At 47.5% G+C, this 27426-nt stretch overlaps 1 protein-coding gene across 1 annotated transcript; it reads left to right on the plus strand.

The window, feature by feature from the left end:
• The first annotated feature begins 295 nt into the window (after window positions 1–295).
• Window positions 296–26360, plus strand: LOC134501134 (acrosin-like). Its single transcript, XM_063308742.1, has 7 exons — window positions 296–369; window positions 2429–2626; window positions 3126–3391; window positions 23078–23223; window positions 25227–25395; window positions 25675–25884; window positions 26245–26360. Exons 1-7 carry the CDS (start codon window positions 296–298, stop codon window positions 26358–26360), a joined length of 1179 nt encoding a protein of 392 aa, XP_063164812.1.
• The last annotated feature ends 1066 nt before the right edge of the window (window positions 26361–27426 follow it).

The raw sequence follows: 27426 nt of genomic DNA on the forward strand, positions 1-27426 counted from the left end.
GGCGAGGGAGTAGATTTTTATGGGCACAAACAGGAGCTCTCTGGGCCTTTTCTTCAGCTTTGCCCTGAAGTGTGGTGAACACAGGCTGAGGGTCTCCCTTCTGCTTCACTGTAGCTCCTGCCTGCCCAGGGCTGGTCTGCCCAGCCTTGCAGGTCTCCATGTGGCTTGCTGGTCTCCACTGCTCCCACATTCCGCAGAGAATGTTAAGAACTGCAGGAGGCTCTGCCTGATGTCATACAGCACACACTTTATGATGTCAAGCGTGAGCGGCCTGGAGGAGGGAATCACAAAGAGGATGAGGAGGCTGCTCCTTTTTCTCCTGGCCCTCATCACAATCTGGACTATGCATGCCCTGGAGGACAAATGCAAGTAAGTGGCTGTTGGTTAAGTGGGTCGATGCTCACAGCTGTCCCTGCCAGGCCCCCTGTTTGTGCAGAGGGAGAGCGAGAGCTGGCAGTTCCACAGGGTTGACAGCTGGCAGTTCCACAGACCCACTGCCAACTTGGGGATGTCTGTCGGGCTGTCTCGGGCCCTTAAGCTGCCCCCAGTCAGTCAGGAGAAGCCCAACCAAAGCCCAAAATTTGTGGCAGTGGGGCGGGGCAGGGTGGTGAGGGGCAGGCCGAGCCCACGCAGCACGGGGCGGAATAAGACAGAGTGGCAGCCCCTGAGGCTGGGGTGAGTCACATAGGAATCCAATCTTTGCTGCAGGCTGGTCCCTAATGGGTGGCTCTTCCCCAGCCTGTCCAGGTCTTGCATTGTACATGCACTTGGTGATGTGAAGATCTGACTAATGAAGCCCCCCCCCGAAGCTGCAGAGCAAAAAGGGGGGCATGTGTTCCCCCATATATATCTCCTTTTCCCCCTTTTCTCCCTTGTCCACCTCTCTGGAACTTCACCACCAAGGTCCAAACCACACCCTCATCTGCATCCGTGGCCCTGAAGGAAGTAGGTTCCCATGGCATTGAGAAAGAGTTGTTAGCTTCTTGATTTGAAGGCAGTGTGTGTCTTGCTACAAGAACACACACCACACCCGCACACACCTTATGGATAAGGTCAATCAACAGACTTTTACTGGTGTATTACATTTCTCTGCCACCTATAGGTGGTTTTTCAGCAGCTGGGCATGTGAATCGTGAAAGCTGCTGAGGCAGTGCCTTTTATAAGTATGCAATCTGTAGGGAAATCTTCACTCCTTAATCACATCTTTTATTACCTCTTTGCTCCCCAAACTAGTTGTTCTAAAGGATGTTGGTTCTCTAAGCCATGAAATCAACTCGCTGGTTCATAGCGTTATGAGGCTATGGGCTGAGTTCTGCAGTTTATATGCTGCTCAATTCCAAAAAGGCTCTAAGCAGCCATCAAGAGTACAAACGTAAGGAAAGGAAAGACTCAAAAGAAGGAAATAAATCATCAAGCCCCAAGGGGTAGAGAAGGCCCTCCCCGTCCCAGAGGTAGAACATGTCTTCTCTCAACCTGGAAGGTGAGGGGAGTCTCGCCAAGCTCTGAATGAGCCCAGCCGCACATCACATCCAACGCTCACGCAGACCATGCTCTGGATTCATGTGAGGGCCGCGTCCCACAACATGCTGGGCACAAATAATCGAGCCCCATTTTAATCTAATCGGATGTGTTGTGCAAACTCAGGTGCGGGGACTAGAAAGAGGTGGCCCGATCTCTAGATTTACTCACGTGGGACAAATTCCTCACTTTATAGTTGAGACTTCCACATACATGTTGCTGGAGATTGCAGGCCCCATGGCCTTGGGCAGTCTTTCACTGGATGTCTGTAACTTTCCTGGGACACTGCCATCTCTGCTCATAATGCTTCCATCCAATGTTTCTTAACCTTGGGAACTTTAAGATGGGTGGACTTCAACTCCCAGAATTTGAAAGTCCACCCATCTTAAAGTTCCCAAGGTTGGGAAACATTGCTTTCATCCTTTTCTTTCAGATTCCCTGCAGAGACACACATGCAGGACACCTCCCTTGCAGTCCACCAAACTCACCTAGGGCTAGACAGGGGCGGCTGAACTTGGGAGCACCCAGTGACTTGGTTGTGAGGGGAGAGAAGGCAGCACTGAGCTTTTCAGGAATCCCTTCACTCCTTTGCACCAGAGATGCAAGCTTTAGGGTCTCAGGTAATAATGGGAATATGCAAGAGAAAACAAGCAGTACACACAAAGCCTGCAAAGAGACGACCTGCTTAAGCATTGCACATACACCCACACTTACTCCTAAACCCCCCATGGCAAATTGGTGGACTTGGCAAGGGGTTTGGGAGAGACGAGGTGCCAAAGTCTGACTCCAAGGTGTGTGGATGTCGAAGGCTTCTGCAAGCTGTCCAGATTCTGTTATGCTGTATTGTGCCACCAGCTAGCAAGGCTGGATGCAGGAGGCTCCAAGGTTGCCCTGCTCTTGCTGTTTCCAGTGGGTTTTGCGGACGGCGCCCCTTGGCACCCAGCCACTCCCTTCCTGTTGTGGGAGGCATCGACACTCTGCCAGGGACCTGGCCCTGGATGGTCAGCATCCGGACCCCGGCCAAGTCTGGGTACCAGCACACGTGTGGAGGGTCGCTCATCAGCGCCAGGTGGATCCTCACGGCAGCCCACTGCTTCAAGGATAAGAGGTGAGCGGAAGAAGGCGAGGAGGCCCAGCAGGTGCATCGCTGGGATGGTGCACTGGCAGCGTTGCCTGTTGTGTGTGACATGTGCATCACATGGGCACATAACCACAAGCAGAGCCTTTGTTGCACCCTCACAGCCGCCGTCTTGACCACACCCTGTGGATACCCCTGTTATGCAATGAGTGAGCTTCCTGTACATGTTAATCCATTTCAGACTGATTTTAGCTCCGGGCTGGGGCCCAAAGAAGGCCTTGGGGGCTGGCCAGGGGGAGTACACCCCTGCTGGTTCTGCGGACCTCTCTATGGCCTTGCTCCCTTGGAGCACAGCACCCTTCTTCACAGCCAGAGGTTGGGGGCACATTATTTGGAGGCTGCTTGGAGATGCCTGCTCCCCTCTAAACCTGAGGATTCTCTCAGGACAGCTTCCTTTTTGGTGGGCGTTAAGGTGGGATAGACAAGCTTGGGTCTCCAATGAAGCTTCCAATGCCCTTCTCTGACCCAGGTATCTAACGAATTGGGAACTGGTGTTTGGCACGAGTAAGCTGTCCCATCCGGGTCCAGATGCAGAGGTTCGCTTCCCCAAGCGGGTGGTGCAGCACGAGGACTACCAGCCGCGCCAGCAAATCAATGATATTGCCCTGGTGGAGTTGGACGACCCCGTCAAGTGCAATGACTATATCCAGCCCGCCTGCTTGCCAGACAGCTCGGTGGAAGTCTCCACCATGGTCCATTGCTACATTGCTGGGTGGGGCTACACACGGGAGAAAGGTAAGAGCCGCGGGGAGAAGGGGAGAAGAAGTGGCTCTGGCAAAGTCATCCTTTGTGTCAGAGATTGCTGGAAAGGGTTTGCCCCAAGAGATCAGAAAAATCACACACCAGGCATTTCTATAAAAATAAATTTATTTACAGAAAGCACAAAAACATATTTTATAAGCTGTGCATTCACACACACTCAGAGAGGACTGGGCTGCAACTGGGCTGGGAGGCTACAAAAGTGAAACTAAAACAAGTCCAGGCAAGTTCCTCCCCCAGGCAATGCAGCTTTAACACCCAAACTGAGGACAATTAAGTTCTACCTCTTCACCCTGCTGATACTTAAGGAAGTACTCAATTACCATGGTAACCTAGTGGCTTGGTCCGAGCAAAAAATTTCTTTCTGAAAATCTGGTATCATTGGAGTAGAGACCGGTTTACAGTCTTGCATGTTAAAATCCTCTAGGAACTTTTGAATTTTACTATGTTGGCTTAACAGAAAGCTACCATCCTTCTCCCTGTATATTTCCAAGCCTAGGTAATTTGTTACTGTTCCAACGCTTTTTAATGTGAAATGGCTTCTCATACAGGCTTCAAAATCAAGCCTTTGTTCTTCTGTTGATGTGAACAGCAGCAAATCATCAACATAAATGCACAGATACATACAGCCTTGTTTTTCTTCACATATACACATGGATCTGTTTTTCCTTTTTCAAAACCAAAATTCTGCAGTTTTCCATCTAATTTTTGGTTCCAGGATCTAGCAGCCTGTTTTAATCCATAGATTGATTTCTGCAGTTCACAGACTAGATTCTCCCCTTTTTCATAGCCGGGGGGTTGCTGCATGTATAATTTGTGGTCTAAATTACCATAGAAAAATGCAGTTTGAAGGTCATAGTGGTGAATTGACATTCCTTTGAGTGCAGCAACTTTTAACAGTAATCTAATTGATTCACCTTTAGTAACTGGTGCAAAAGTCTTGTCAAAGTCTAAATCTTTCCTTTGAGTGAACCCTTTTGCAACCAACCTTGCTTTATATTTTTGGATTTTGCCATCAGCATCCCTTTTCAGTTTGAAAACCCACCCACAACCTAGATAGTGTGTTAATATGTTTTCTACTACAGATTAAGGTTACTTTGGTAACTAATCATTTTGGCTGGGTGAAGAGGTTGAATTTAATTGTCCCCTTTTCACATGTTAATGGTTGCATTGCGTAAGGGAGGAACTTGCCTGGACTTGTTTTAGTTTCAGTTTCCCTTCTGTGTAGGCTTGCAGAGAATATGCAGCTGAGAGAAATCTCTCCTCTCAGCAAACAGCCTTTAAATATGTTTGTTTTCTGTAAATAAAATTATTTTTATAGAAATGCCTGGTGTGTGACTTTTCTGATCTCTCCTGGGCCAAATGCTTTCTTAGCACTCTGCCAACAGGTTATGGGCCCAGTAAGCAGCCCAGTAAACCCAGTAAGCCCAGTAAAACCCCAGAGAGAATAGAGAGATCAGCTCCACACCTCATGCACAATTTAAAGGCAAGTAGCAAAGACCTGTGAAGGTTTTCTTTGGAGCCACCTGGAGATTTTCCAGCAACTGCCAGTCTGCAGGACAAAGAAGCCAGCTGAGGTGACTTGCAAAAGGAGGAAGAAGCCATGGGTACCTCCCAGCCCTCAGCGATGCCTCTGGAGCGCCTATCAGAGACCAACTATTTGAATTGGGCCCTGAAGATGGAGATGTATCTTCGCAGAGAGAATCTTTGGCTGCCAATTGGTGAGCAACCCCCCCCCCCAATCCCAGTGCTGAATGGCTGAGACAGGATGTAAATTTGGCACATACAACACACGTTTTACAGTTTCTCCCAAGCAGGATAAATACAAGTCACCTTGTCCCATAATTTTGGTCACAGACCCATGAGCCAAAGATATACTTTGTCTGTCTGTTTTAGACAGTGACACAAAAGAGCTTTTACAATTACATAAATGACAATTGGCCCCAGAACCTAACACCCATACATCAGAATTACCCTTCTCAGCAACCTGTGCAATTTGGCTTGTCTGAAGAGCCTTCTTCTGTGTTGCCCTTGTGTTCTTCTTCTCTGTCTTTCTACTCTTGGGTCTCAAGGCACAGTCTTTCTGCAAATGTCCAGCTGAACCACAGGTGAAGCATCGCTGGCTGGCTAGCGCTGTGGCCTCAGCTTCCTTTCCCTTCTTTTCCCTTGTTTTCTGGTGCTGCAGCTTTCCAGAAGAGATGGGGGGGGTTCTTTCCTCTCTCTTCTCCCATTCAGCAAGTAAGCGCTGTGTAACATACGATGGGGTGAGGTCTGCTCCAGGCATAGCCTCCAGGGTACAAATCAGCGTGTCCCACGTTTCATTCAGTGAGGACAGGAGGATATAGGATTTTGTGAGAGGTGTAAATTCCATTCCTCTCTCCTGCAACTCAACAAACAGCTGCTGAATATAATGCAGGTGCTCAGGAAGGCTATCTCCTTCTGCAAGGTAGGCGTTGTACAGCTTTTTTGTCAGGGTAACTTTACTCCCTGCTGTTGCCTTTACATACAAGTCTCTCAAAGCGTCCCAAAGTTGCTTTGCAGACTGCATGCCTCGCACGTGGACTAGCTGATTGTCCTCAACTCCCAGGATAATGGTGGCTCTAGTCTGCTCATCCTGTCTCAGCCATTCAGCACTGGGATTTGGGGGGGGGGGTTGCTCACCAATTGGCAGCCAAAGATTCTCTCTGCGAAGATACATCTCCATCTTCAGGGCCCAATTCAAATAGTTGGTCTCTGATAGGCGCTCCAGAGGCATCGCTGAGGGCTGGGAGGTACCCATGGCTTCTTCCTCCTTTTGCAAGTCACCTCAGCTGGCTTCTTTGTCCTGCAGACTGGCAGTTGCTGGAAAATCTCCAGGTGGCTCCAAAGAAAACCTTCACAGGTCTTTGCTACTTGCCTTTAAATTGTGCATGAGGTGTGGAGCTGATCTCTCTATTCTCTCTGGGTTTTACTGGGCTTACTGGGTTTACTGGGCTGCTTACTGGGCCCATAACCTGTTGGCAGAGTGCTAAGAGAGCATTTGGCCCAGGAGAGATCAGAAAAGTCACACACCAGGCATTTCTATAAAAATAATTTTATTTACAGAAAACAAACATATTTAAAGGCTGTTTGCTGAGAGGAGAGATTTCTCTCAGCTGCATATTCTCTGCAAGCCTACACAGAAGGGAAACTGAAACTAAAACAAGTCCAGGCAAGTTCCTCCCTTAGGCAATGCAACCATTAACACGTGAAAAGGGGACAATTAAATTCAACCTCTTCACCCAGCCAAAATGATTAGTTACCAAAGTAACCTTAATCTGTAGTAGAAAATATATTAACAAGATCACTATCAGCAAGTCGTTGCTGTTCTGTAGTTAGATCAACTGGAGAGCTAGAATTTAATCTCCCCTGGTTTTGCTCAACAAAAGAAGGCTTTTGCTAATTATTAATTCCTCTCCCACTATGAAACTGTAGCTCCTTTGGCTTTGTTCATAGCCAACAAAGATGGCTTTCTTTGTTGTGGGGCCTCCTTTCCTTCTCTATTGTTTTTGAATATGAACCCAAGTAGTGCTACCAAACACTCTAAGATGGCTTACCTTTGGTTTCACACCATAAAACAAATGGAATGGAGTGTCCTGAATCACAGAGTTATACAATCTGTTTTGTACATAACAGGCAGTAGATATTGTCTCTCCCCAGTACTTAAAACATAATCGTGAATCTTCAAGCATGCATTCCATTGCATTTTGCAAGGTTCTGCCCTTTCTTTCAGCAACACCATTTTGCTGGGGGGTGTAAGGGCTAGAAAGAATTTGTTCTATCCCCTTTTCAGCTAGGAACCTTTTGAATTTGTGAGAAAGGTACTCTCCTCCTCTATCACATTGGAGTGCAGATACAGGCCTAGGGAATTTTCCATTTGCCCATGTCACAAACCCTTTAAATTTCTCAAATGGCTCATCTTTTATGTTTTAAGATGTAGATAAATGTGTATCTTGAGAAATCATCCATGATGGTCATTGCATACCTTGCTTGTCCAAGACTTGGAGCAAAAGGACCAATAATGTCAGAGTGTACAATTTCCAAAGGTCTAGTTGTAACTCTGTCACTGTGCTTACTCACAGGAGCTTTTAGTGTTTTGCATTCTTTGCAAACTACACAGTCTAAGTATTTGTCACAGGGTTTTATCTTTAGGTCAGCACACAGCTGTTGCATTTGTGCTATATACTTGAAATTAGCATGACCAAATCTCCTGTGCATTAGGTGTACACATTGGTCATGATATGGAGTGTTGCCAACTGCAGCCTTGCAGCTTGGCTTCCTTGCATTTTGCACAATGTACAAGGAGTCTTTTAACAAACCAGTAGCACACAATTGCCCATTTTTACATATCTCACAACCATTTTTCTTAAATGTTATGATATGCCCTGTTGCAGCTAATTGTGCCACAGATAAAAGGGTTGACTGTAGATTTGGCACATACAACACACCTTTCACAGTTTCTCCCAAGCAGGATAAATACAAGTCACCTTGTCCCATAATTTTGGTCACAGACCCATCAGCCAAAGATACACTTTGTCTGTCTGTTTTAGACAGTGACACAAAAGAGCTTTTACAATTACATAAATGACAATTGGCCCCAGAATCTAACACCCATACATCAGAATTACCCTTCTCAGCAACCTGTGCAATTTGGCTTGTCTGAAGAGCCTTCTTCTGTGTTGCCCTTGTGTTCTTCTTCTCTGTCTTTCTACTCTTGGGTCTCAAGGCACAGTCTTTCTGCAAATGTCCAGCTGAACCACAGGTGAAGCATTGCTGGCTGGCTAGCGCTGTGGCCTCAGCTTCCTTTCCCTTCTTTTCCCTTGTTTTCTGGTGCTGCAGCTTTCCAGAAGAGATGGGGGGGGTTCTTTCCTCTCTCTTCTCCCATTCAGCGAGTAAGCGCTGTGTAACATACGATGGGGTGAGTCCTGCTTCAGGCACAGCCTCCAGGGTACAAATCAGTGTGTCCCACCTTTCATTCAGTGAGGACAGGAGGATATAGGATTTTGTGAGAGGTGTAAATTCCATTCCTCTCTCCTGCAACTCAACAAACAGCTGCTGAATATAATGCAGGTGCTCAGGAAGGCTATCTCCTTCTGCAAGGTAGGCATTGTACAGCTTTTTTGTCAGGGTAACTTTACTCCCTGCTGTTGCCTTTACATACAAGTCTCTTAAAGTGTCCCAAAGTTGCTTTGCAGACTGTATACCTCACACGTGGACTAACTGATTGTCCTCAACTCCCAGGATAATGGTGGCTCTAGCCCGCTCATCCTGTCTCAGCCATTCAGCACTGGGATTCTGGGGGAGTTGCTCACCAATTGGCAGCCAAAGATTCTCTCTGTGAAGATACATCTCCATCTTCAGGGCCCAGTTCAAGTAGTTGGTCTCTGATAGGTGCTCAAGAGGCATTGCTGAGAGCGGGGAGGTAGCCATGGCTTCTTCCTTCTTTTGCAAGTCACCTCAGCTGGCTTCTTTGTCCTGCAGACTGGCAGTTGCTGGAAAATCTCCAGGTGGCTCCAAGGAAAATCTTCACAGGTCTTTTCTACCTGCCTTTAAATGTGCATGAAATGTGGAGCTGATCTCTCTGCTCTCTCTGGGTTTTCACTGGGCTGCTTACTGGGCCAATAACCTGTCAGAGATTGCTGGAAAGGATTTGCCCCAAGAGATCAGAAAAATCACACACCAGGCATTTCTATAAAAATAAATTTATTTACAGAAAGCACAAAAACGTATTTTATAAGCTGTGCATTCACACAAACTCAGAGAGGACTGGGAAGAGAGGCTGTGCTGGAAAGCTACAAGAATGAAACTAAAACAAGTCCAGGCAAGTTCCTCCCCCAGGCAATGCAGCTTTAACACCCAAACTGAGGACAATTAAGTTCTACTTCTTCATCCTGCCGATACTTAAGAAAGCACTCAATTACCATGGTAACCTAGTGGCTTGGTCTGTGCAAAAACAAAGAAATGCCAACACTTTGCCCCATGAAGGTCTTCTTGCACTGCTTTATGTCTTCACTGTGAGGTCCAGGAATTAAAGACTCCTAGAGTGGGAAGATTATCTGCTGCAGGAAGGTAGACCAAGTCAAGAGGGTGCGCCCAAGCCACATCCTTTTTTTTACCACATAGCACATGTGACACAAAGGAGCAGGGATTCAAGTGCGTGGTTGCCAATGCCATCTTGACTTTTCTGACACCCCTGTCTGCCCCATGTATGCTCTTGCCTTGAAGTCATGAGGCCTCTGCTCAGTGCACAATCCAAATTCAGGCACCCCTGAGAGATGTTTATCCATTTTATCCTGAGCATATCCAGCAGAGGGACCACATCCCCTCTTGGGCCATTGTCTCACTCTTGTCCAGCCCTCAGGGGTTTCCTGTAACTTAAATTCATTATTCCTCATCCTGCACTCAGGACCCAGGGAGAAGAGTTTCTTACACATGGCCCCCTTTCTGGTGTTTGAAAAGCCCCATTGTTTCTGTTCTCAAGCTGAGAGCTTGGTTTCTAGTTCCCTGATCTTCCTTGCTGCCCTTCCCTGAGGCGGTTCTAGGTTGATTGATTGATTTAATTTTTATTCAGTCAATGACTAGCAACACAAAATTAATAAAAATAACAAATAAAATCAAACTACATCAAATGAGTACAATTATATGTAGTAAAGGTAAAGGTTTCCCTTGACATTAAGTCCAGTTGTGTCCGACTCTAGGGGGAGGTGCTTATCTCCGTCTGTCATGTTCACTGATTCAATGTAGTTTATACATCGTAATGTTTCACATGCCATGGTGCTGACGTGCGTTTCTGTTTGGGAGGGAGCTGCTGTGAGACCTTGTACCAAGCTCTGTATGTGGAATCAGGAGAATGGAATGTGTTTGGGTTATTTTCTCTGCTCGAGGCCTTTTCCTGCAGACCGTCAGAAACCGTTAGGAGCACCTGGGATTGTGGACTTGGGAAGACCCTACGGGGGGAGGGATTTCGTTTGCACTGAGGGTTTTTAGTTTGAATTTGGCACGCTTTCATCATTCTCAGCTTTCTCTGTGATCCTGCATACTATTCTTCAATAAATCAGATATCTTTGAATTCCTGCTCATGAGTCTGATGGTGTTTTAGAATAGGCAACCATTACATAAAGCTGAGAATCCCAAAGTTGTACCGTTAGCTCCTACCAAGATCAGTCTCTTGTGAGGGAAAATAGTTAACGATGGCTGAGTCAAAATCCACGACCGGGGGACTTGAGGAGACGGCTAGCTTGATGCCCAAGTTGACAGTCAAGAGTGGAGAACTGAATCTCACCACAGAACCTTCAGAATCCCGAGACCTGTCAAGGGATGAATCGAATTCCAATTCTGATGCAGAGGAATCTGACAACAAGGAAGAGCCAAAGCAACTGGCACCCAGCGAATTGCTCGCAGAGTTGATCACCTTGGGTGATGTGGGGGAACCCCAACCAGGGACATTGGGGACAAGCTGGAAGTATCAGTTCCCACTAACCCCAGACAAAGAATCTACTATGGTGTCAACTGAGAGGAAACCGGGCACGCGAAGGAGAAGGGACTCTCGAACCCCTGAGAGACTAAGAGTGGTGGAAGCCAAAATAGAATCGATGGAGTACATGTTGAAAAACCTGTCTTTGTCACTGGAGGGGCAGGGGAGGCGCAGAGGAGATCCCAGCTTCCTGCAACCATCCCCCATCCTCCCATCCAGACCGCCGGCGGAGTGGGGCCGGAGACGGGTCCGGGACGAATCTCCACCCTGCAGAGCCCGGCCATCAGTATCCCCACCCCAAAAAGGGAAAGCTACTGTAACCTGAGGCCCAACCACTCAAGCTCTGGCTGGTTCCACTCCAACCGGAGGCGGAGTGAAAGACTTTTCTGTCAAATTTGATGGGGATCCAACAAAGATAACTTTCTTTTTAACTAATGCTAAAAGTTATATGAGGCAGTTTGGGGCATGCTTCCCTTCCGAAGAGGCTAAAATGACTGCCATTGCCACCAAGTTGAAGGGTTGAGCGGCTGACTGGTATGTTCAATTAAGTGATGCTGAGTCGCCTGCACTTGATTGTTTCGATGATGTCATGTGGGCATTAAAGCTGCATTTTGAAGATCCTCTGGCCAAGGGAAGAGCTAAGAAGGCACTGAAGGATCTCACCCAGGGCCAAATGTCAGTAGCTGATTATGCCCTAGAGTTTAAAGCTCTGGCTGGGAAAATCACTGACTGGTCTGAGTCCACGCTAATAGAGCAGTTTAAAGAGGGACTCAACTGGGACATCCTGCGTTGGGCGTTGTGTAGAGACGACCCCGAGTCATTGTACGACTGGATCTGTCTGGCAGGCAAGGCTGAGCATGCTCAGCATACCTTCATGCAAACTAGAAAACCTGAAAAACCACCTGCCACCATGAGAGGACCCCGAAGTGCTGCGACTGCTGCCTGGCCAGGCTATAGAGCCTGGGATGAGGAGAGAGATCGGCGCTAAGTGAGGGGTCAGTCTCTCCGATGTGGAAAGGAGGGCCATCGAGCAGCTGATTGCCCAAAAGCCAAGGCTGGAGATCGAGCGGGGAAGCCGCTGGCCAAATCGCCCCCCCCCCTCACGGTGAATGATAGCAGCCAAAGGGACAGCCAACACTGAAGAAGTAATCTACTTCTCAGGAGAGGCTGAAGATGACTCTAAGGAGCCAGCGGGAAACACCAGCCACCTGCCATGAAGGGCGCCAGTGGGCAAGTGGAAGAGGATGGGTGCGAAGATGCTATGGTGAGTGCTGACTGTCCCACTTTAGCAGTAAAATGAAATTGGGTTCCCACACAAAAACTACAGAGGTATGGGCTTTAGTTGACTCTGGGTGTTCCAGGTGTTTAATTCACCCTGAGCTGGTTGCTGCTTTGGAACTGCCTAGTTTCCCCCTCCAGCATCCTTTGATCTTCACAGAGCTGGATGGTTCAACAGCGGGGGGGGGGGGGGCAACCCATTTCACTGGAACTGTGGCAATGCAAATGGGCAGCCACCATGAGACTTTGAAATTCATTGTAGCGCCTGTTGGCAATCCCTTGGTAATCCTGGGGATCCCCTGGTTGACCTATTGAAGCCCCTATATAAACTGGGAGCACAGAACTGTGACTTTTAAAGATGGATTTTACCAAGCTCCTACAGCGGAGATAGTTGCATGTGTGGGGGTTGGAAGGGCAGTGATTGCCACGCCACGCCCTGACTTGCCACGTTTAGAAGGCTTGCCTGATCAATACCAAGAATTTGCAGACATATTTGGGAAGATGGAAGCAGATCAGTTACCCCCCCACCGGAAAACTGACTGTGCAATAGAGTTGGTCCCCAATGCTCAATTGCCCAAGCCAAAAATCTATCCAATGACTCAGAAGGAGCTCGAGGCATTACGGGACTTCATTGACAAAAATCTGTCAAGGGGGTTTATTAAACCTGCTAATTCCCCAGTTGGGGCTCCTGTGTTATTCCAGGAAAAGAAAGATGGCACGCTTCGACTCTGTATGGACTATCGAGGGTTAAATTCCATCTCTATTGTCAACAAGTACCCTCTCCCTCTCATGAAGGACATGTTAGCTCATTTGTCAAAGGGCAAGATTTTCTCCAAGCTCGATCTTCGCGAAGCCGACTTCCGCATTCGCATAAAAGCTGGGGATGAGTGGAAAACTGCTTTTAATTGCCCACTAGGATCGTTTCAGTACAAAGTCCTCCCTTTTGGGTTGGCAGGGGCACCCGGGGTCTTCATGCAATTGATTAATGAAGTATTACATGATCATTTGTTTAAAGGGGTCCTGGTTTATTTAGATGATGTTCTCATTTACACTGAAACTGAGGAACATGAACGCCTCCTCCAACAGGTGTTGCGCAAGCTTAGAAATGCCAAACTCTATGCCAAACTTTCCAGATGTGAGTTTCACAAAACCCAACTTGACTATCTGGGCTATTGAGTGTCTGACTGGGGTATAGAAATGGACCCTGCAAAAATTCAGGCAATTCTAAGTTGGGAACGTCCCCGCACCCGGAGGCAATTACAGTTTCCTAGGGTTCAGTAATTACTATCAGCAATTTATCCAGGGGTTCGCTGAGATTGCTCTGCCCCTCACTGATTTACTCTGTACCAAGGGCTTGGGGGAGACACGCAAAGTAAAAAACCCTGGGGCAGTGCTGAATTGGACGCCTGAATGCCAGGCAGCATTTGAAAAGTTGAAAACCCTTTTCACTGCTGAGCCTATTTTACAGCACCCTGATCCTGAACGCCCCTTTGTGGTCCAAGTTGATGCTTCTGACTCCTCTATTGGGGCTATTTTGTTACAAAGGGATTCAGAAAATCACTTAAAACCCTGCGCTTATCCAGGAAATTTTCTGAAACAGAACGCCGTTGGCATGTTTGGGAAAAGGAGGTGTTTGCTGTAAAAGCAGCTTTAGAAACCTGGTGCCATCTCCTTGAAAGCGCTAAATGCCCTTTTGAGGTTTGGACCGATCACAGGAGTTTGGAAGCCCTCCGCACCCCACAACGTCTCAGCCCTAAACAGATTCAATGTAGTTTATACATCGTAACGTTTCACATGCCATGGCACTGACGTGAGTTTCTGTTTGGGAGGGAGCTGCTGTGAGACCTTGTACCAAGCTCTGTATGTGAAATCAGTACAATGGAATGTGTTTGGGTTATTTTCTCTGTTCAAGGACTTTTCCCGCAGACCATCAGGAACCGTTAGGAGCACCTGGGATTGTGAACTTGAGAAGATTCTATGGGGGGAGGGATCTCATTTGTACTGAGGGTTTTTAGTTTGCATTTGGCGCACTTTTATCATTCTCAGCTTTCTTTGTGATCTTGCACATTATTCTTTAATAAATCAGATATTTTTGAATTCCTGCTCATGAGTCTGATAGTGTTTTAGAATAGGCAACCATTACACCATCTCAATATTCTAGAGGTGACGGACTTGTCCCTGGGGGAGCTGGGGGTGTTGACGACCGACAGGAAGCTCTGGCGTGGGCTGGTCCATGAAGTCACGAAGAGTCAGAAGCGACTAAACGAATAAACAACAACAACACCGTCTCAAAGCCAAAGAACCGGTGTTTGTCCGTAGGCACTTCCATGGTCATGTGGCCGGCATGACTAAACAGAACACTGTTACCTGCCCGCTGAAGTGGTACCTATTAATCTACTCACATTGGCATGTTTTCGAACTGCTAGGTTGGCAGGAGCTGGGACTAGCAATGGGATTCAAACCGCCAACCTTTCGATTGGCAAGCTCAGCAGCTCAGCGGTTTAACCTGCAGCGCCACCGCGTCCCTATTACAATTATATATAGGCAACTGTAAATTAAAATAATTAAAATATAATCTATAGATCCCTATTACGATAATGACATATTTATTTACCTAAACATTAACAGATCCAGTATATTAATGCTATGTTGTAAAGTATATATCCTCAAAAATTTATTGAAAGATAGCTAAACAAAATATTAATAAAAATAGAAAAATAAGCAAAAATCCCTACTTCTTTAACTGGTTTTGCCTTATTATCATTGCAGCAGCACAAAACTTAGCTACTGCATGTGTGATGGCTGGATTTAAGTCCTGAAGAAGATGGTTCTCATAAAAACTATCTGGTCTCCCCAGAAATCTTTCTGTTAGGGGGCAAATGTATATTGATCTAATATCCCTGTAATATTTACAGCATAATAAAACATGAGAGATATTTTCAACCTCCTTAGTGCAAATGTACAAATTCTCTCTGCTAAGGGTTCTAGGTTGCTTTAAGGAATTTTGAAGTAGAGGAGGAAGTTGAGCTTGTTATTTAGGGCAGGAAACCAGATTAGAGCATCTGGACAGGCGACAATACAGCCTCCATGAAGGGGAGACTCAGTTGTTCCTACCATTTAGAATAGATCAAAGACTTGATGCTGCTTTGGAAAAGACACTGCTGTTCCCGGGAACAGGGAGTGGAAGGAGGTCACCAGGCATGTGGAAGGATAGATAAGAATTTGCTGGCTGGGGAATTCTGGGAGTTGAAGTCCACCCATCTTCAAGTTGCCAAGTGTCATGAGTGCCGTTGAGCTGAAGACATCAGCGCAATGGCACACATGACAATAACAAGGAAACGGGAAGGGGCTCAAGATAAGTAGCCATCAACTTGCAAAGACTAAAGAACAAGATACAATGGCTAAGCGGATCGCGAGGCACATCCAAGCTGTTAGCGCTAGCGCAACAGAGATCGCCCAGCTGACAGCAAACACCGGAGGAATAGGGAAACCGATGATGGGCGATCCCGGAGCGCCAGCGGGGCCTCGCAACCCCTCACTTACCGGCAAGACAGCATGTTGGACAAAGGGGGGGTGACGTAACCGCGAGTGAGGGGGCGCTGACCGGCACGGGGTATTTAAACCCCGCACCGGCGCGCTCCTGTCACTCTCAGCTTTTTTCTACCACTGTATCTACACTACGAATAAACCAGAGCCTGCTTCAACGGAATCAGTGTCTGTGTGTTACTCGGAGGTAGGCAGCGCATGACACCAAGTTTGAAAAACACTGTTCTAGAAGATCTGCTGTGATTTTTAACCAAGGGTGGGGAGGGGAAACAAGGAGGGGAAGGGGTTAGTAGCTCTTCTCCAGTTTCTGCAGCCATACTTTGCTACAGACATATATAGGAATGACGAGTTCCCATCCTCTGTCTGATTTTCCTTCCACAACCTCCATCTGGGAACATCTCAGAAAGGCTGTTGGCTTGTTTTAAACTTCTTTTGAAATACTCACATTTGGTCTTCTTTGTATTTTGTGGACTAGCATTGGGTTGAAGCGATAAAATCTGTGCCTTGTAGATGCTTAATGCACCCCTGGCCTCACCCACTTTTGGGGTGCCATCCTTGATAGGCCATCCACAGCCTGGTGCGGCCTTGAACTAATGGACATTGTGAACCACGTCTTGTTTTTTCATCGCCAATAACTTTCAGAATGTTCCTTTCTCTTCCTGGCAACACAGAACATTCCTGGTTAGCAGTGTTGATCATGGACTTATCTATATACTACTAAAACACTTGCCTCTGTTTGATACTTTATAACCTTTAACTGGGCGAAACGGTGCATCATAGGCTGTCATGTTCACCGTTGCAGTGTTTATGCATCGTAACGGTTTACTTGCCAAGGTGCTGATACGTGTGCTGGCTGGGAGGGTGCTGCTGAGAGCCTTGTACACAAGACATGCTGGACGGTGCCAGGGAGGAATGTGTTTGGGCTATCTCTTAAATGTCAAGGTCTCTTTGCCCGTTGAGCAGCAGAGCTCGTTAGGAGCACCTGGGAATGTGGGGTTGTACTGTATGCGAAGGAGGGCGTGGGCTGATGTTTGAAACGATGATATTTAGTTTGGGTTAAGGCGCGCTTTTCTCATTCTCAGCTTTTTACCTGTTTGCACTCTTTTCTAAATAAACCCAGAACCTGACTTGTGATTTTGAGTCTGAGAGTTTTATTGGGATTAAGGCAATCATCACATAAAGCTGAGAATCTTGACTTTAAATAGCCTCGCTACTCTTTACCGGAAAATTTCCTTGCGAAAGGGGGACTAGCAATGGCAGAAGGGGGAAAGGATCCTACGGAGTTCAAGGAGGAAACGGGACAACTTTCAGAGTTGACGTTCCTGAGCAGGGACCCGAGCCCCGTCCCACCCCACCCCATACCCCAGTCGGGACTCCAACTCTACCACAGGATCGAAAAAAACCCTGGTGGACGACGTGATGGGACAGGAACAATTTCTATGAGATGCCCTGATGGCCCGGCCCGGCACATCGCGCTCCACCTGGAAGCTCCGCTGGCCCGACACTCTGAGGGGGGGGGCGCCCAGATGTGTCGGGGAGCCCGCTACCTGAGCGCTGGGGCTAGAGGACTCCGCCACGCCGGATAGAATCAGGGTCCTGGAATCCAAAATCGAATCGATGGAACACGTCTTGCGCTCTATGTTGGCTGCTTTTGGAGACCTTGTGAAAATCGTCTGAGGTCCAGGAGCAAGCGGGCCGCCTAGCCTCCCACCCTCACCATCACAGACTGCTGAAAGGAGAAGCCAACCACGAGACTTTCCATCAGGTCCATGGGGATCCACTCCCATTGGGCGGGGCCCTAGTCGTCCTTCCGCTGGGGTCCCACAGCTTGGAGGCACTCCCTGGGATTTCCCGGTAAAGTTTGATGGTGACCCCGCTAACCTATCTTTCTTTCTCACCAATGCCACCAGTTACATGAGACGCCATGGCCACCTCTTTTCTTCAGAGGAAGAAAAGATCTCGGCGGTGGCCACGAAATTGAAGGCCAGGGTGGCTGACTGGTATGTCCAGCTGGCGGAGATTGAAGTGCCAGCCCTGGCCACTTTCGATGCCTTTTTAGCTGCGCTGAAGCGCTATTTTGAGGATCCCTTGGCTAAAGAGAGGGCTAAGGATGCTCTTAAAGAACTAGTGCAAGGGCAGAAGCCTGTGGCTGATTATGCTCTTGAGTTCAAGGTTTTAGCAGGTAAAGTTCCTGAGTGGTCCGAGGCCACCTTGATTGATCGTTTTAAGGATGGCCTCAATCGCGAAGTCTTGCGCTGGGCTCTTGGGCGAGATGATCCGAACTCTTTACATGACTGGATTTGCCTCGCTGGTAAAGCTGAACATGCCCAACGCGCCTTTATGATGGCCACCAAAGAGGACAAGCCTGCTGCCACTACCCGAGCGCCATTTCTACCATCCACCTCCAGATGGGATACAGAGAAACAACGCTGCTTTGTCCAGGGACAATGCATCACATGTGGAAAACCGGTCACCGCGCCGTCGACTGCCCTAAGGCTAAGGCACCAGATTGCCCGTCCAAGGTACCACAAAAGCCGACCAAGAAACCACTCAACCCTCCTCGCAGATTGACGGTGGCACTGGCAACTGCAGACGACGATGATGTCTACACTCCGGGAGACGATTTAGCTGCCCTTGACCAGCCGGCGGAAAACACTTTCCACCTGCCTTAACCGGCACCGTGGGGCAGGTGGTAGAATCCGGGCACAATTCCAACATGGTGAGTGCTGATTGCCCTGTCCTCGCGGTCAAAATTGAATTGGGATTTCAATCCAAATCCATCGAGGTCTGGGCTTTACTGGACTCGGACTGTTCCAGATGTTTAATCCATCCTGACCTAGTCAAGGCATTGGATTTGCCCTGCTTCCCTCTTCCCAAGCTGTTGCTTTTTCAGCAGCTTGATGGCTCCATGGCGGGGGGGGGGGGGGGGCTGCCACACAGTTTACTGGGGAAGTTGCTTTGCGTATGGGCTCCCACTTCGAACTCCTGCACTTCATTGTCACACCAGTGGGGAATCCTTTAGTTGTGTTAGGGATTCCATGGTTCACCACTCATAATCCTTACATCAATTCGAGGTCCCGCTCTATTACCTTTGAGGATGGCTTCTATCAAGCTCCTCTTTTGGGACGTTCCATACCTATGACGGCGGGGCAAGCGGAAATTGTTGATCCTGCAGCTTCTCCATCCCCCTTAGAGGGTCTACTGCCTACGTACTCAGACTTTGCTGATGTTTTTGGGGAGGAGGAGGCTGACCAATTGCCCCCCCCATCGTAAAACAGACTGTTCTATTGAACTTCTTCCTGATGTCCCTTTACCGAAGCCGAAGATTTACCCCATGACTAAGAAAGAACTTACCGCTTTGTGGGAGTTCATTGATAAAAACCTAGCTCGTGGCTTCATTGAACTGGCGAATTCGCCTGTTGGGGCCCCTGTTTTGTTCCGGGAGAAGAAGGATGGCACCCTCAGACTTTGCACGGACTACCGCGGGTTAAATTCCACCTCCCTCTCCAACAAGTACCCTCCGCCTCTCATCAAGGACATGCTCACACATCTGTCCACTGGCAGAATTTTCTCAAAGTTGGACCTCCGCGAAGCTTATTATCGCATTCACATTCGGGAAGGGGATGAATGGAAAATGGCTTTTAATTGCCCATTGGGTTCTTTCCAGTATAAGGTTCTCCCTTTTGGTCTGGCAGGGGCTCTGGGGGTGTTCATGCAGCTCATCAATGAAGTTTTACATGACCACTTGTTTAAGGGGGTTTTGGTGTATTTGGATGATGTCCTCATTTATACTAAGTCTTTGGCAGAGCACGAACGGCTTCTTAAACAAGTGCTCACCAAGCTTCGAAATGCCAAGCTTTATGCTAAGCTTTCTAAATGTGAGTTCCATAAGTCTCGCTTGGATTACCTTGGGTACAGGATTTCCGACAAGGGCATTGAAATGGATCCTGTTAAGGTTCAAGCAGTGCTTACTTGGGAGCAGCCCTGAACCCGGCGCCAACTTCAAAGTTTCCTGGGGTTTGCCAATTTTTATAGATCCTTTGTCAGGGGGTTCACTGAAATTGCTCTGCCCCTAACTGATTTGTTGCGCACAAAGGGGGTGGGGGAGACTCGCAAGGTTAAGAACCCGGGGGCTGTGCTCAATTGGACTCCTGCATGTCAGACTGCTTTTGATCGGTTGAAGGCTCTTTTTACTGAAGAGCCCATCCTTTCCCACCCTGACCCGGACCTTCCGTTCGTTGTTCAGGTCGATGCCTCTGATTTTTCTGTTGGGGCTATTTTGTTGCAAAAGGATTCTGCTGGGCTTTTGAAGCCTTGTGCCTATCTTTCTCGAAAGTTTTCTGAAATGGAGAGGCGCTGGCATGTTTGGGAGAAAGAGGCTTTTGCTGTTAAAGCTACCTTGGAGGCTTGGAGGCACCTGTTGGAGGGGGCTTCTTCCCCTTTCGAAGTTTGGACAGATCACCACAACCTCGAGGCACTCCATACACCCAGACGCCTCAGCCCAAAGCAGATTCGTTGGGCTCAATTTTTCAGCCGTTTTAATTTCCAACTTAAATTTATCCCAGGGAAAAATAACTTTTTGGCTGATGCACTTTCCAGACTGCCGTAAGTCGAGGGCCTGGTTTCCAATGTAATTGGAACTGTCCTCTCGGGGCCGCAGCTAGGTCTAGGGGCTGTCACGCAAAGCAGCACTAGAGGCCAGCAGTCATCTTCCTCATCTCCAATTCCACCGCTCCGCCCTTCAGGTCGCAAGCCCCCTCCATTGTCGGGTGGATTGCGCTCTACGTTTATTTCGGCATTGCAGTCTGACCCCTGGATTCTGGCTAATCCTGACAAGGTGTCCATTGAGCACGACCTCGCCTGGGTTGGGGGACGTTTGTATGTGCCTGACTCTCAACGTTCTGCTATACTGGCCCGTTCTCATGATAGTAAGCAGGCTGGTCACTTTGGTTTTCTCAAGTCCCTCCATTTGGTCCAGAGGCAATTCTGGTGGCCCTCCCTCCGGAAGGATGTCAAAGCCTATGTGGCTTCCTGCCCTGTTTACGCTATGTCCAAGCGTTCTGCTGGTAAACCGCAGGGGCTTCTGCAGCCTGTGGCTGACCCTTCTCACCCTTGGGAAGTGATCTCCATGGATTTTATTGTGGACCTGCCCCCTAGTCAAAAGAAGACTGTCATTTGGGTGGTCAAGGACTACTTTTCTAAGCAAGCTCATTTTATTCCCTGCGCTTCCATTCCCTTGGCCCAACAGCTGGCTAAGCTTTTCTTGGTACAAGTGTACCGTCCGCATGGCTCGTTTGGTGACCGATAGGGGCACACAATTTACCTTGAGGTTTTGGCAGGCTTTTTTGAGCTGATTGGTACTGAGCAGGCATTGTCAACCTCTTGGCATCCCCAGACGGACGGATCTACTGAGGTCCTCAATGCCACATTGGAACAATTTCTTCACTCCTACATCAACTATCATCAGGATGATTGGGTTGACTTGCTCCCTTTCGCTGAGGTCGCTTACAATAATGCTGTCCACCAAAGCACTGGGCAAACGACTTTTCGCGTTGTTTCTGGTAGGGATTTTGTTCCCATTCTGGAATTTCCCCAACCTCCCGCTCCGGCTGTTGCCACCTGTGATTGGGGCTCTAAGCTGGCTGATTCCTGGCCCGTTATTCAAGCCGCTCTTCAAGAGGCTCAAGCTGCATATAAACTCCTGTCACTGTTCGTTTGGATTTGTCACTGTTCGTTGTTGGATTTGAAGCGCTTGCATTCTGTTTTCCACTGCAGCTTGCTCAAGCCTGCTCAGGACTCATCTCGCTGGCATCCGCGCCTGCCTCCCCCTCCACCGATCATGATTGATGGCCAGCAACACTTTGAGGTTAAGGAGGTGCTCGACTCTTGCAGGCTTCAGGGATCTCTTCAGTACCTGGTCCGCTGGAAGCACTTTCCCCATCCTGAATGGGTTGCTGCACGGGATGTTTGGGCTCCTGATTTACTGCGTGATTTTCATGTTGCCTACCCTTCCAAGCCCTCTGCTTGATGATTCGTTTTTTTTGGGGGGGGGGTTGGTATGTCATGTTCACCGTTGCGGTGTTTATGCATTGTAACGGTTTACTTGCCAAGGTGCTGATATGTGTGCTGGCTGGGAGGGTGCTGCTGCAAGCCTTGTACTGGAGATGTGCTGATCTGTGCCAGGAGGAATGTGTTTGGGCTATCTCTGAAATGTCAAGGTCTTTTTGCCCGTTGATCAGCAGAGCTCATTAGGAGCACCTGGGAATGTGGGGTGAGCTGTATGTGAGGGAGGGGTTGGGCTGCTGGTTGCAAAGATGCTATTTAGTTTGAGTTTAGGCGCGCTTTTCTCATTCTCAGCTTTTTACCTGTTTGCACTCTTTTCTAAATAAACCCAGAACCTGACTTGTGATTTTGAGTCTGAGAGTTTTATTGGGATTAAGGCAATCATCACATAGGCCTACAATTTTTGAACCAAGGTACCTCAAATGGCCTAACTTACAGAAGGCGTCCAAATTCCAGGAGCCGTGACTCCTGTGGAATTGAAATTTGGCAAATTTTATAAAACATTTTATGACATAATACAAAAAGTCATAAAACATTTCCTGTGGTCAACTCCTGATGTTTGGTGTACTATAGAATTCAATCAGAATGACACGGGCTGTTTTCAAGGCAGAGACTCCCTGAATTTTTAAGAACTTTCCCAGTGAAGGCAGGACTTTAGAAGCTCCCTGCCACTGTTGAATTCCTGGTACTGAGGAATCTGGTAAGGAAATACCTCTGAAACGATGACCCGACAGGCCACGGGTTGTCTAGTGACATTCATGGCTCTTCCTCTGACCCCTTTTTTCTTTCTAATTCTCTTCGTAACTTTATGGCTTCTTGCTTCTTCCCATCCTGTTGTCACTTGCACATTCCTCTTTATTTTCCATTCATACACTGAAGTGTTTCCATTGAATTTCACCTTTCAGTCAATTTGTACAAGTTGCAGCAGGTGTTAAACATAATCACCACCTTTATGTAATCAACTGATCCAAGTATTATTGGATGTGTTACATCAATCATTCTCTTCCATGTGAGCCAAAGAGCTACGCAATTCCCACTCATACAATTGTCTAAGTGACTGTGGGAGCATTTCACCGCAGGGCCTCTTGCAAATGGCTGCTCTCAGCAAAGCAACTGCCTGCTGAGCATCACCATCACAGGGGACAGGGAGAGGGGAGGGGAGGGCCTACTGATTCTTGGGAGTGGAACATGGGAACTCCTAAAATAGCAGAGAAAAAGGAGAAGGCAGTTCAGCACAAAAGAATGTGCATGGAGAAATTCAGTAACTTCCTTTTCACTTGCAGCCAAGTCTCCATCAGATGTCCTGAAGGAGGCCAAGGTAGATCTCATATCCACAGAGAAGTGCAACAGCAGCAACTGGTATTATGGAAGCATCTCCAGCAATAACCTGTGTGCTGGATTTGAAGGAGGAGGCATTGACACTTGCCAGGTGTGTGAGCAGGTTATGCTAATATCTTCTCTGGACTGTCTTTGAATAGATGGGATGTGGGGTTGTCCTTGCCCAGCTTCAGCTGGTGCACAGTTGCAATGCCACCTGGACCAGGATGCCCTGGTGAGGGTGACTCATGTCCTGCTCACCACTTGATCAGACTGCTGCAATGCACTCCACATGGGGCTGGCTTTGGGGAGGACTTGGAAGCTGCAGCTAGTCCAGAATGGGGTGCCCAAGCTGACAGGACAGCCCCACCATTGCAGAGCCCCACCAAGTCTTAAGCCACTGTACTGCTCCCAGCTTCTGGGTCCAATTCAAAGAGGTGGTTATCATCTTTGAAGCCTTGTATGGGGGTAACACTGAGCTCCATCAGGCACTGCCTTGCCGTATTGAATCTGCCCACCTGGTCCACCCATCCAGAGAGGCAGCAGGCCTTCTCCTTCATGGCCCCCATCTTTGGAACATGCTTCCTCTAGATGTACGTTTGACCCCCTTCTCTTCTTGCACGTCACAAGGCGGTTGAATCCATACTATTCTGACATGTGTAACTGAACATGATTGATTCTGAGCATTCATCTTGGACATAGATAATATAGTTTTTATGTAGTGGATGATTTTCTTGTTCTGCCTTGTTGTTTGCCATCCAGAGTTATAACTGATTGGGGTAGCTTACAAATAGTGTAAATAAATGTAGCTGGTTTTTTTTTTTTTTTACAACAGCAAAACTTTATTTGGAATTCAGAAATAATTTCCACTATTGGTGCCTGGAATCTAAGAAATTTAGCATCCAAGGCCAAGCCAGGAACATCATGGCCAACTGTGAAGAAAGGGGCACCATCCCTAGGCAGAAGAAGGCCTGGTTTCCACTGGACGAAAAAACCTGGGCCAGCATCACCCCTTGCTAGCTCGGTTGATACCCACTGAGTGTGAATGATGACTCACTTTTGATGATGAAACGAAGCAGCTGATGTATGTGCCCTTCACCATGTGGTCTGGGAAGGAACTAAAGTCCTTCCCAAGGGGACTTTTTATTGTAGATACCAGAGACAATCCCTCTTCCATATAGTGCATTCACAAATTCCTTCACAGAATTCAGGGATAAAAATCAAAATGAAAATCAAATCAAATCAAATCAAATCAAATCAAATCAAATCAAATCAAATCAAATCAAATCAAATCAAATCAAATCAAATCAAATCCTTAGTTGCCTCATCTGTACATGAGGAGCAACAGGCTATTAGCTGGGTGAACTATGCATTTGTTGATTAAATAGGGTGGTCAAGTCATAGCCTGGCTTCCTCCTATTTAAGTGAGTACAAATGAATAGGAAGGGCCAGGAGCTAAATTATGCAGAAAAAATTGCCCAGGAACTTAACTGCAAATTGCTTGTGAAATGGAGTACCTGAATTTTATTTTCCTGCTTGGGATATTACTCTCTTGCCAAAGAGAGAGAGAGTGTCTATAGCCCATTGGTCAATCTGGCCATCAGCTATATTAAACTATTAGAAATGCTGGTGTTGGTGACTTCAGGAAGTTTATTTATAGAGGTTGTGTTCACACAACATATTTTATCCAGTGCATGCCCCAGATACTTAGCTTGGCTGGTTTTCATCATGTTTAGTTAGTTGGTAGGTTAGCATGTTGCTGAGCCTAAATCATTCTTTTATTTTATAGCTTAACATTTACAGAATTGTGTGAAAGTAGAAAGAGAACAAACTTAACCTGGTTACTGCGGTGATTGTGAGTGAAGACTTCCATGTATTCCACATGGATTGTTTAGTGCAGGTAGTAGCACCTAGATGACCTTGGGTGATCTTGATAGAAGCTAAGCAGGGTTGGACAAACTACATGGTCTTCAGGAGGTGATCCTGACTTTTGACCGACACAAGGCCATATTGCATCTCCTTTCCATCAACCGACACGCCAACAAGTCATCTCTTTGCTCATCACAGCTCCTGCTAGTTGCTCCCTTTATAGCCTCTTCTTTCTTCCTGCTGCAGGGCGACAGTGGAGGGCCTCTTATGTGTAGGGAAAACCGGTCTGAGCGCTACTGGATTGTGGGAGTAACTGGCTGGGGACTAGGCTGTGCCAGGGCCCAGAAGCCTGGCGTCTACACTTCTACCCAGAACTTCTATGACTGGATCCAAGGCTATACAAAAGAAGAGACCCGTGAGAAGGTCACCCCTCTGACACAGCCGCACCCAGGGGCAACATCATCAACCATGTCTAGTCCATCGACACAAAGACCAACAACAATCACAGAAGGAATAAAGCCACCTCCTTCCAAAACAGAGACAGCATCAACACAAAAGCCAGCACCACCATCCCTTCAAACACTGAGATATCCATGGCTTCCCCTTCAAACCAGTCCCAAGACTGAAGTCCAGCAGCTAAAAAATACTACTCATTCTCTTACGACTACTTCAACATCTACCACTACCACCACAGAGACCACCACTGAAACCACCACAGAGGCCACCACAGAAACCACCACAGAGGCCACCACAGAAACCACCACAGAGACCACCACTGAAACCACCACTGAAACCACCACAGAGGCCACCACAGAAACTACCACAGAGGCCACCACAGAGACCACCACAGAAACCACCACAGAGGCCACCACAGAGGCCACCACAGAAACCACCACTGAAGCTAGTACAACCCCCACCACTACCAAAGTTCCTCAGCCACAAATACCACGCCCCAAACCCAAAAGACGTACAAAGACTATCACGTTAGGAAGCTACTATGGCTATAGCGGGAATCCAAACTGGCCGAAACATTGGCCTTTCAAACGTCCACGTTCCCAAATCTAATCCCAGGCCAAACTCTTGCTGTGCAGTGAGCCATTTCGTTTGCCTAAGGGGTCTTCCCTTATGCGGACAAAGTATTCTGTACAATGGGACATCTCGAGCGGTCCAACAAATGTAACACATGATTAAAATAGATGTATTTCAAATAAATTTTTGTAAAAATGTACAACGTTCCTGTCGGTTTTGCTTGTGCTGGCTGCAGCTGCGCCACCTGTTTCTGGCAGGCTCTTGGACAGTTGGACAAAGAGTGCTGACACAGGCTTTGGTGGTGGCATTGAAGTATCTCAGAGGTGGGAGGAGCAGGGTATTTTCCAGTAGGCGGTGTGCAGGATCAGCCAAGCCCCCCCCCACCCGCAGAGTGTTACCCTTGTGACTCTCAGTCTGGCCATTACACTCCCACTGACCCAAACCCGTTCGGTTCCCCTAGATATTCCTTAGCCCAATCTCAAGCCAGTCTATAATTGTATCCCTTCAGTTTAAAGAAAAGCGACAGGTCTGTGATACTTCAAAGGTTTCAGAAACGCAATGACATTCGCTTTCCTGAACAGCATTCAGAGTGATCGACTGTAGGAAGTCTATGGGTGTCTGTGTGCGCAGGCACATGAAGGCGCACACTTCCACCCATGACTGGGATTAACCTTACTTTTTTGGTGTGGGTTAATGTGCAGTGTATGCTAAGTTTGTAGGTTTATTTATTATTTATTCGTCAGATTTTATCATCACCCATCTCCCCCCAAAGCTTAATATATTACTCGGCGTATTCTGTGATCTGCAAAATGGATTCTTTCAGGAGACAAAGGCACTTCCCACTAGATGGTTCCCACCATTGGTTGCATTTCCCAGTCCCTCAAAAGCCCTGTGGAACCAACCTCAGACTCTCTTCGCTTCCACCAACACTGAAGTGTGGCGACAATGTCATGCTGGGAGGAAGGAACTGTGAAGCAGAGCCAGCCATGGTTCTGCTCCTGGGTGAATGGACTTCCCAGAAGTTCTGCAGTGGTGCTGCACTTCAGGAAAAAAGACCAGTGTCAGTGCAATTTCATGTTTACTGTAGCAAAGCCAGCAATAAACAGATGTGGTTCCTGGAAATAAGTGACATCACAAGAATGGAGAGCTCAGGAACTGATTTTGGCCTGCAACAATGATCCTGTGAAAAAGTGGCTCAGGATAAGCTTGTTGCACAAACAACTTTTCTGTAAAAATGCTCACATGGTTCCAAACTTTAAAAAGGGGGAAAAGTTGGACCCAGGAAACTATAGACAAGCCAGTATGACATGAATACTTGGAAAATCCTAAAAAGATTATCAAGCAGTAGAAAGAAGCGAGGTCATTAAACTAAGATAGGTCACGCCAGACAAATCTTACTGCTTTTTTGAACAAAGTA

This window comes from Candoia aspera, chromosome 7, assembly GCF_035149785.1.
Source record: "Candoia aspera isolate rCanAsp1 chromosome 7, rCanAsp1.hap2, whole genome shotgun sequence".
Lineage (NCBI taxonomy): Eukaryota > Metazoa > Chordata > Lepidosauria > Squamata > Boidae > Candoia > Candoia aspera.

Bases quoted from the DNA above. Each gene is read 5' to 3' on its own strand.
- LOC134501134 (XM_063308742.1), top strand. From the start codon at position 296: ATGAGGAGGCTGCTCCTTTTTCTCCTGGCCCTCATCACAATCTGGACT. The intron at 2,627-3,125 runs GTGAGCGGAAGA...TCTCTGACCCAG, and splicing joins CACTGCTTCAAGGATAAGAG to GTATCTAACGAATTGGGAAC. The intron at 23,224-25,226 runs GTGTGTGAGCAG...TTCCTGCTGCAG, and splicing joins GAGGCATTGACACTTGCCAG to GGCGACAGTGGAGGGCCTCT.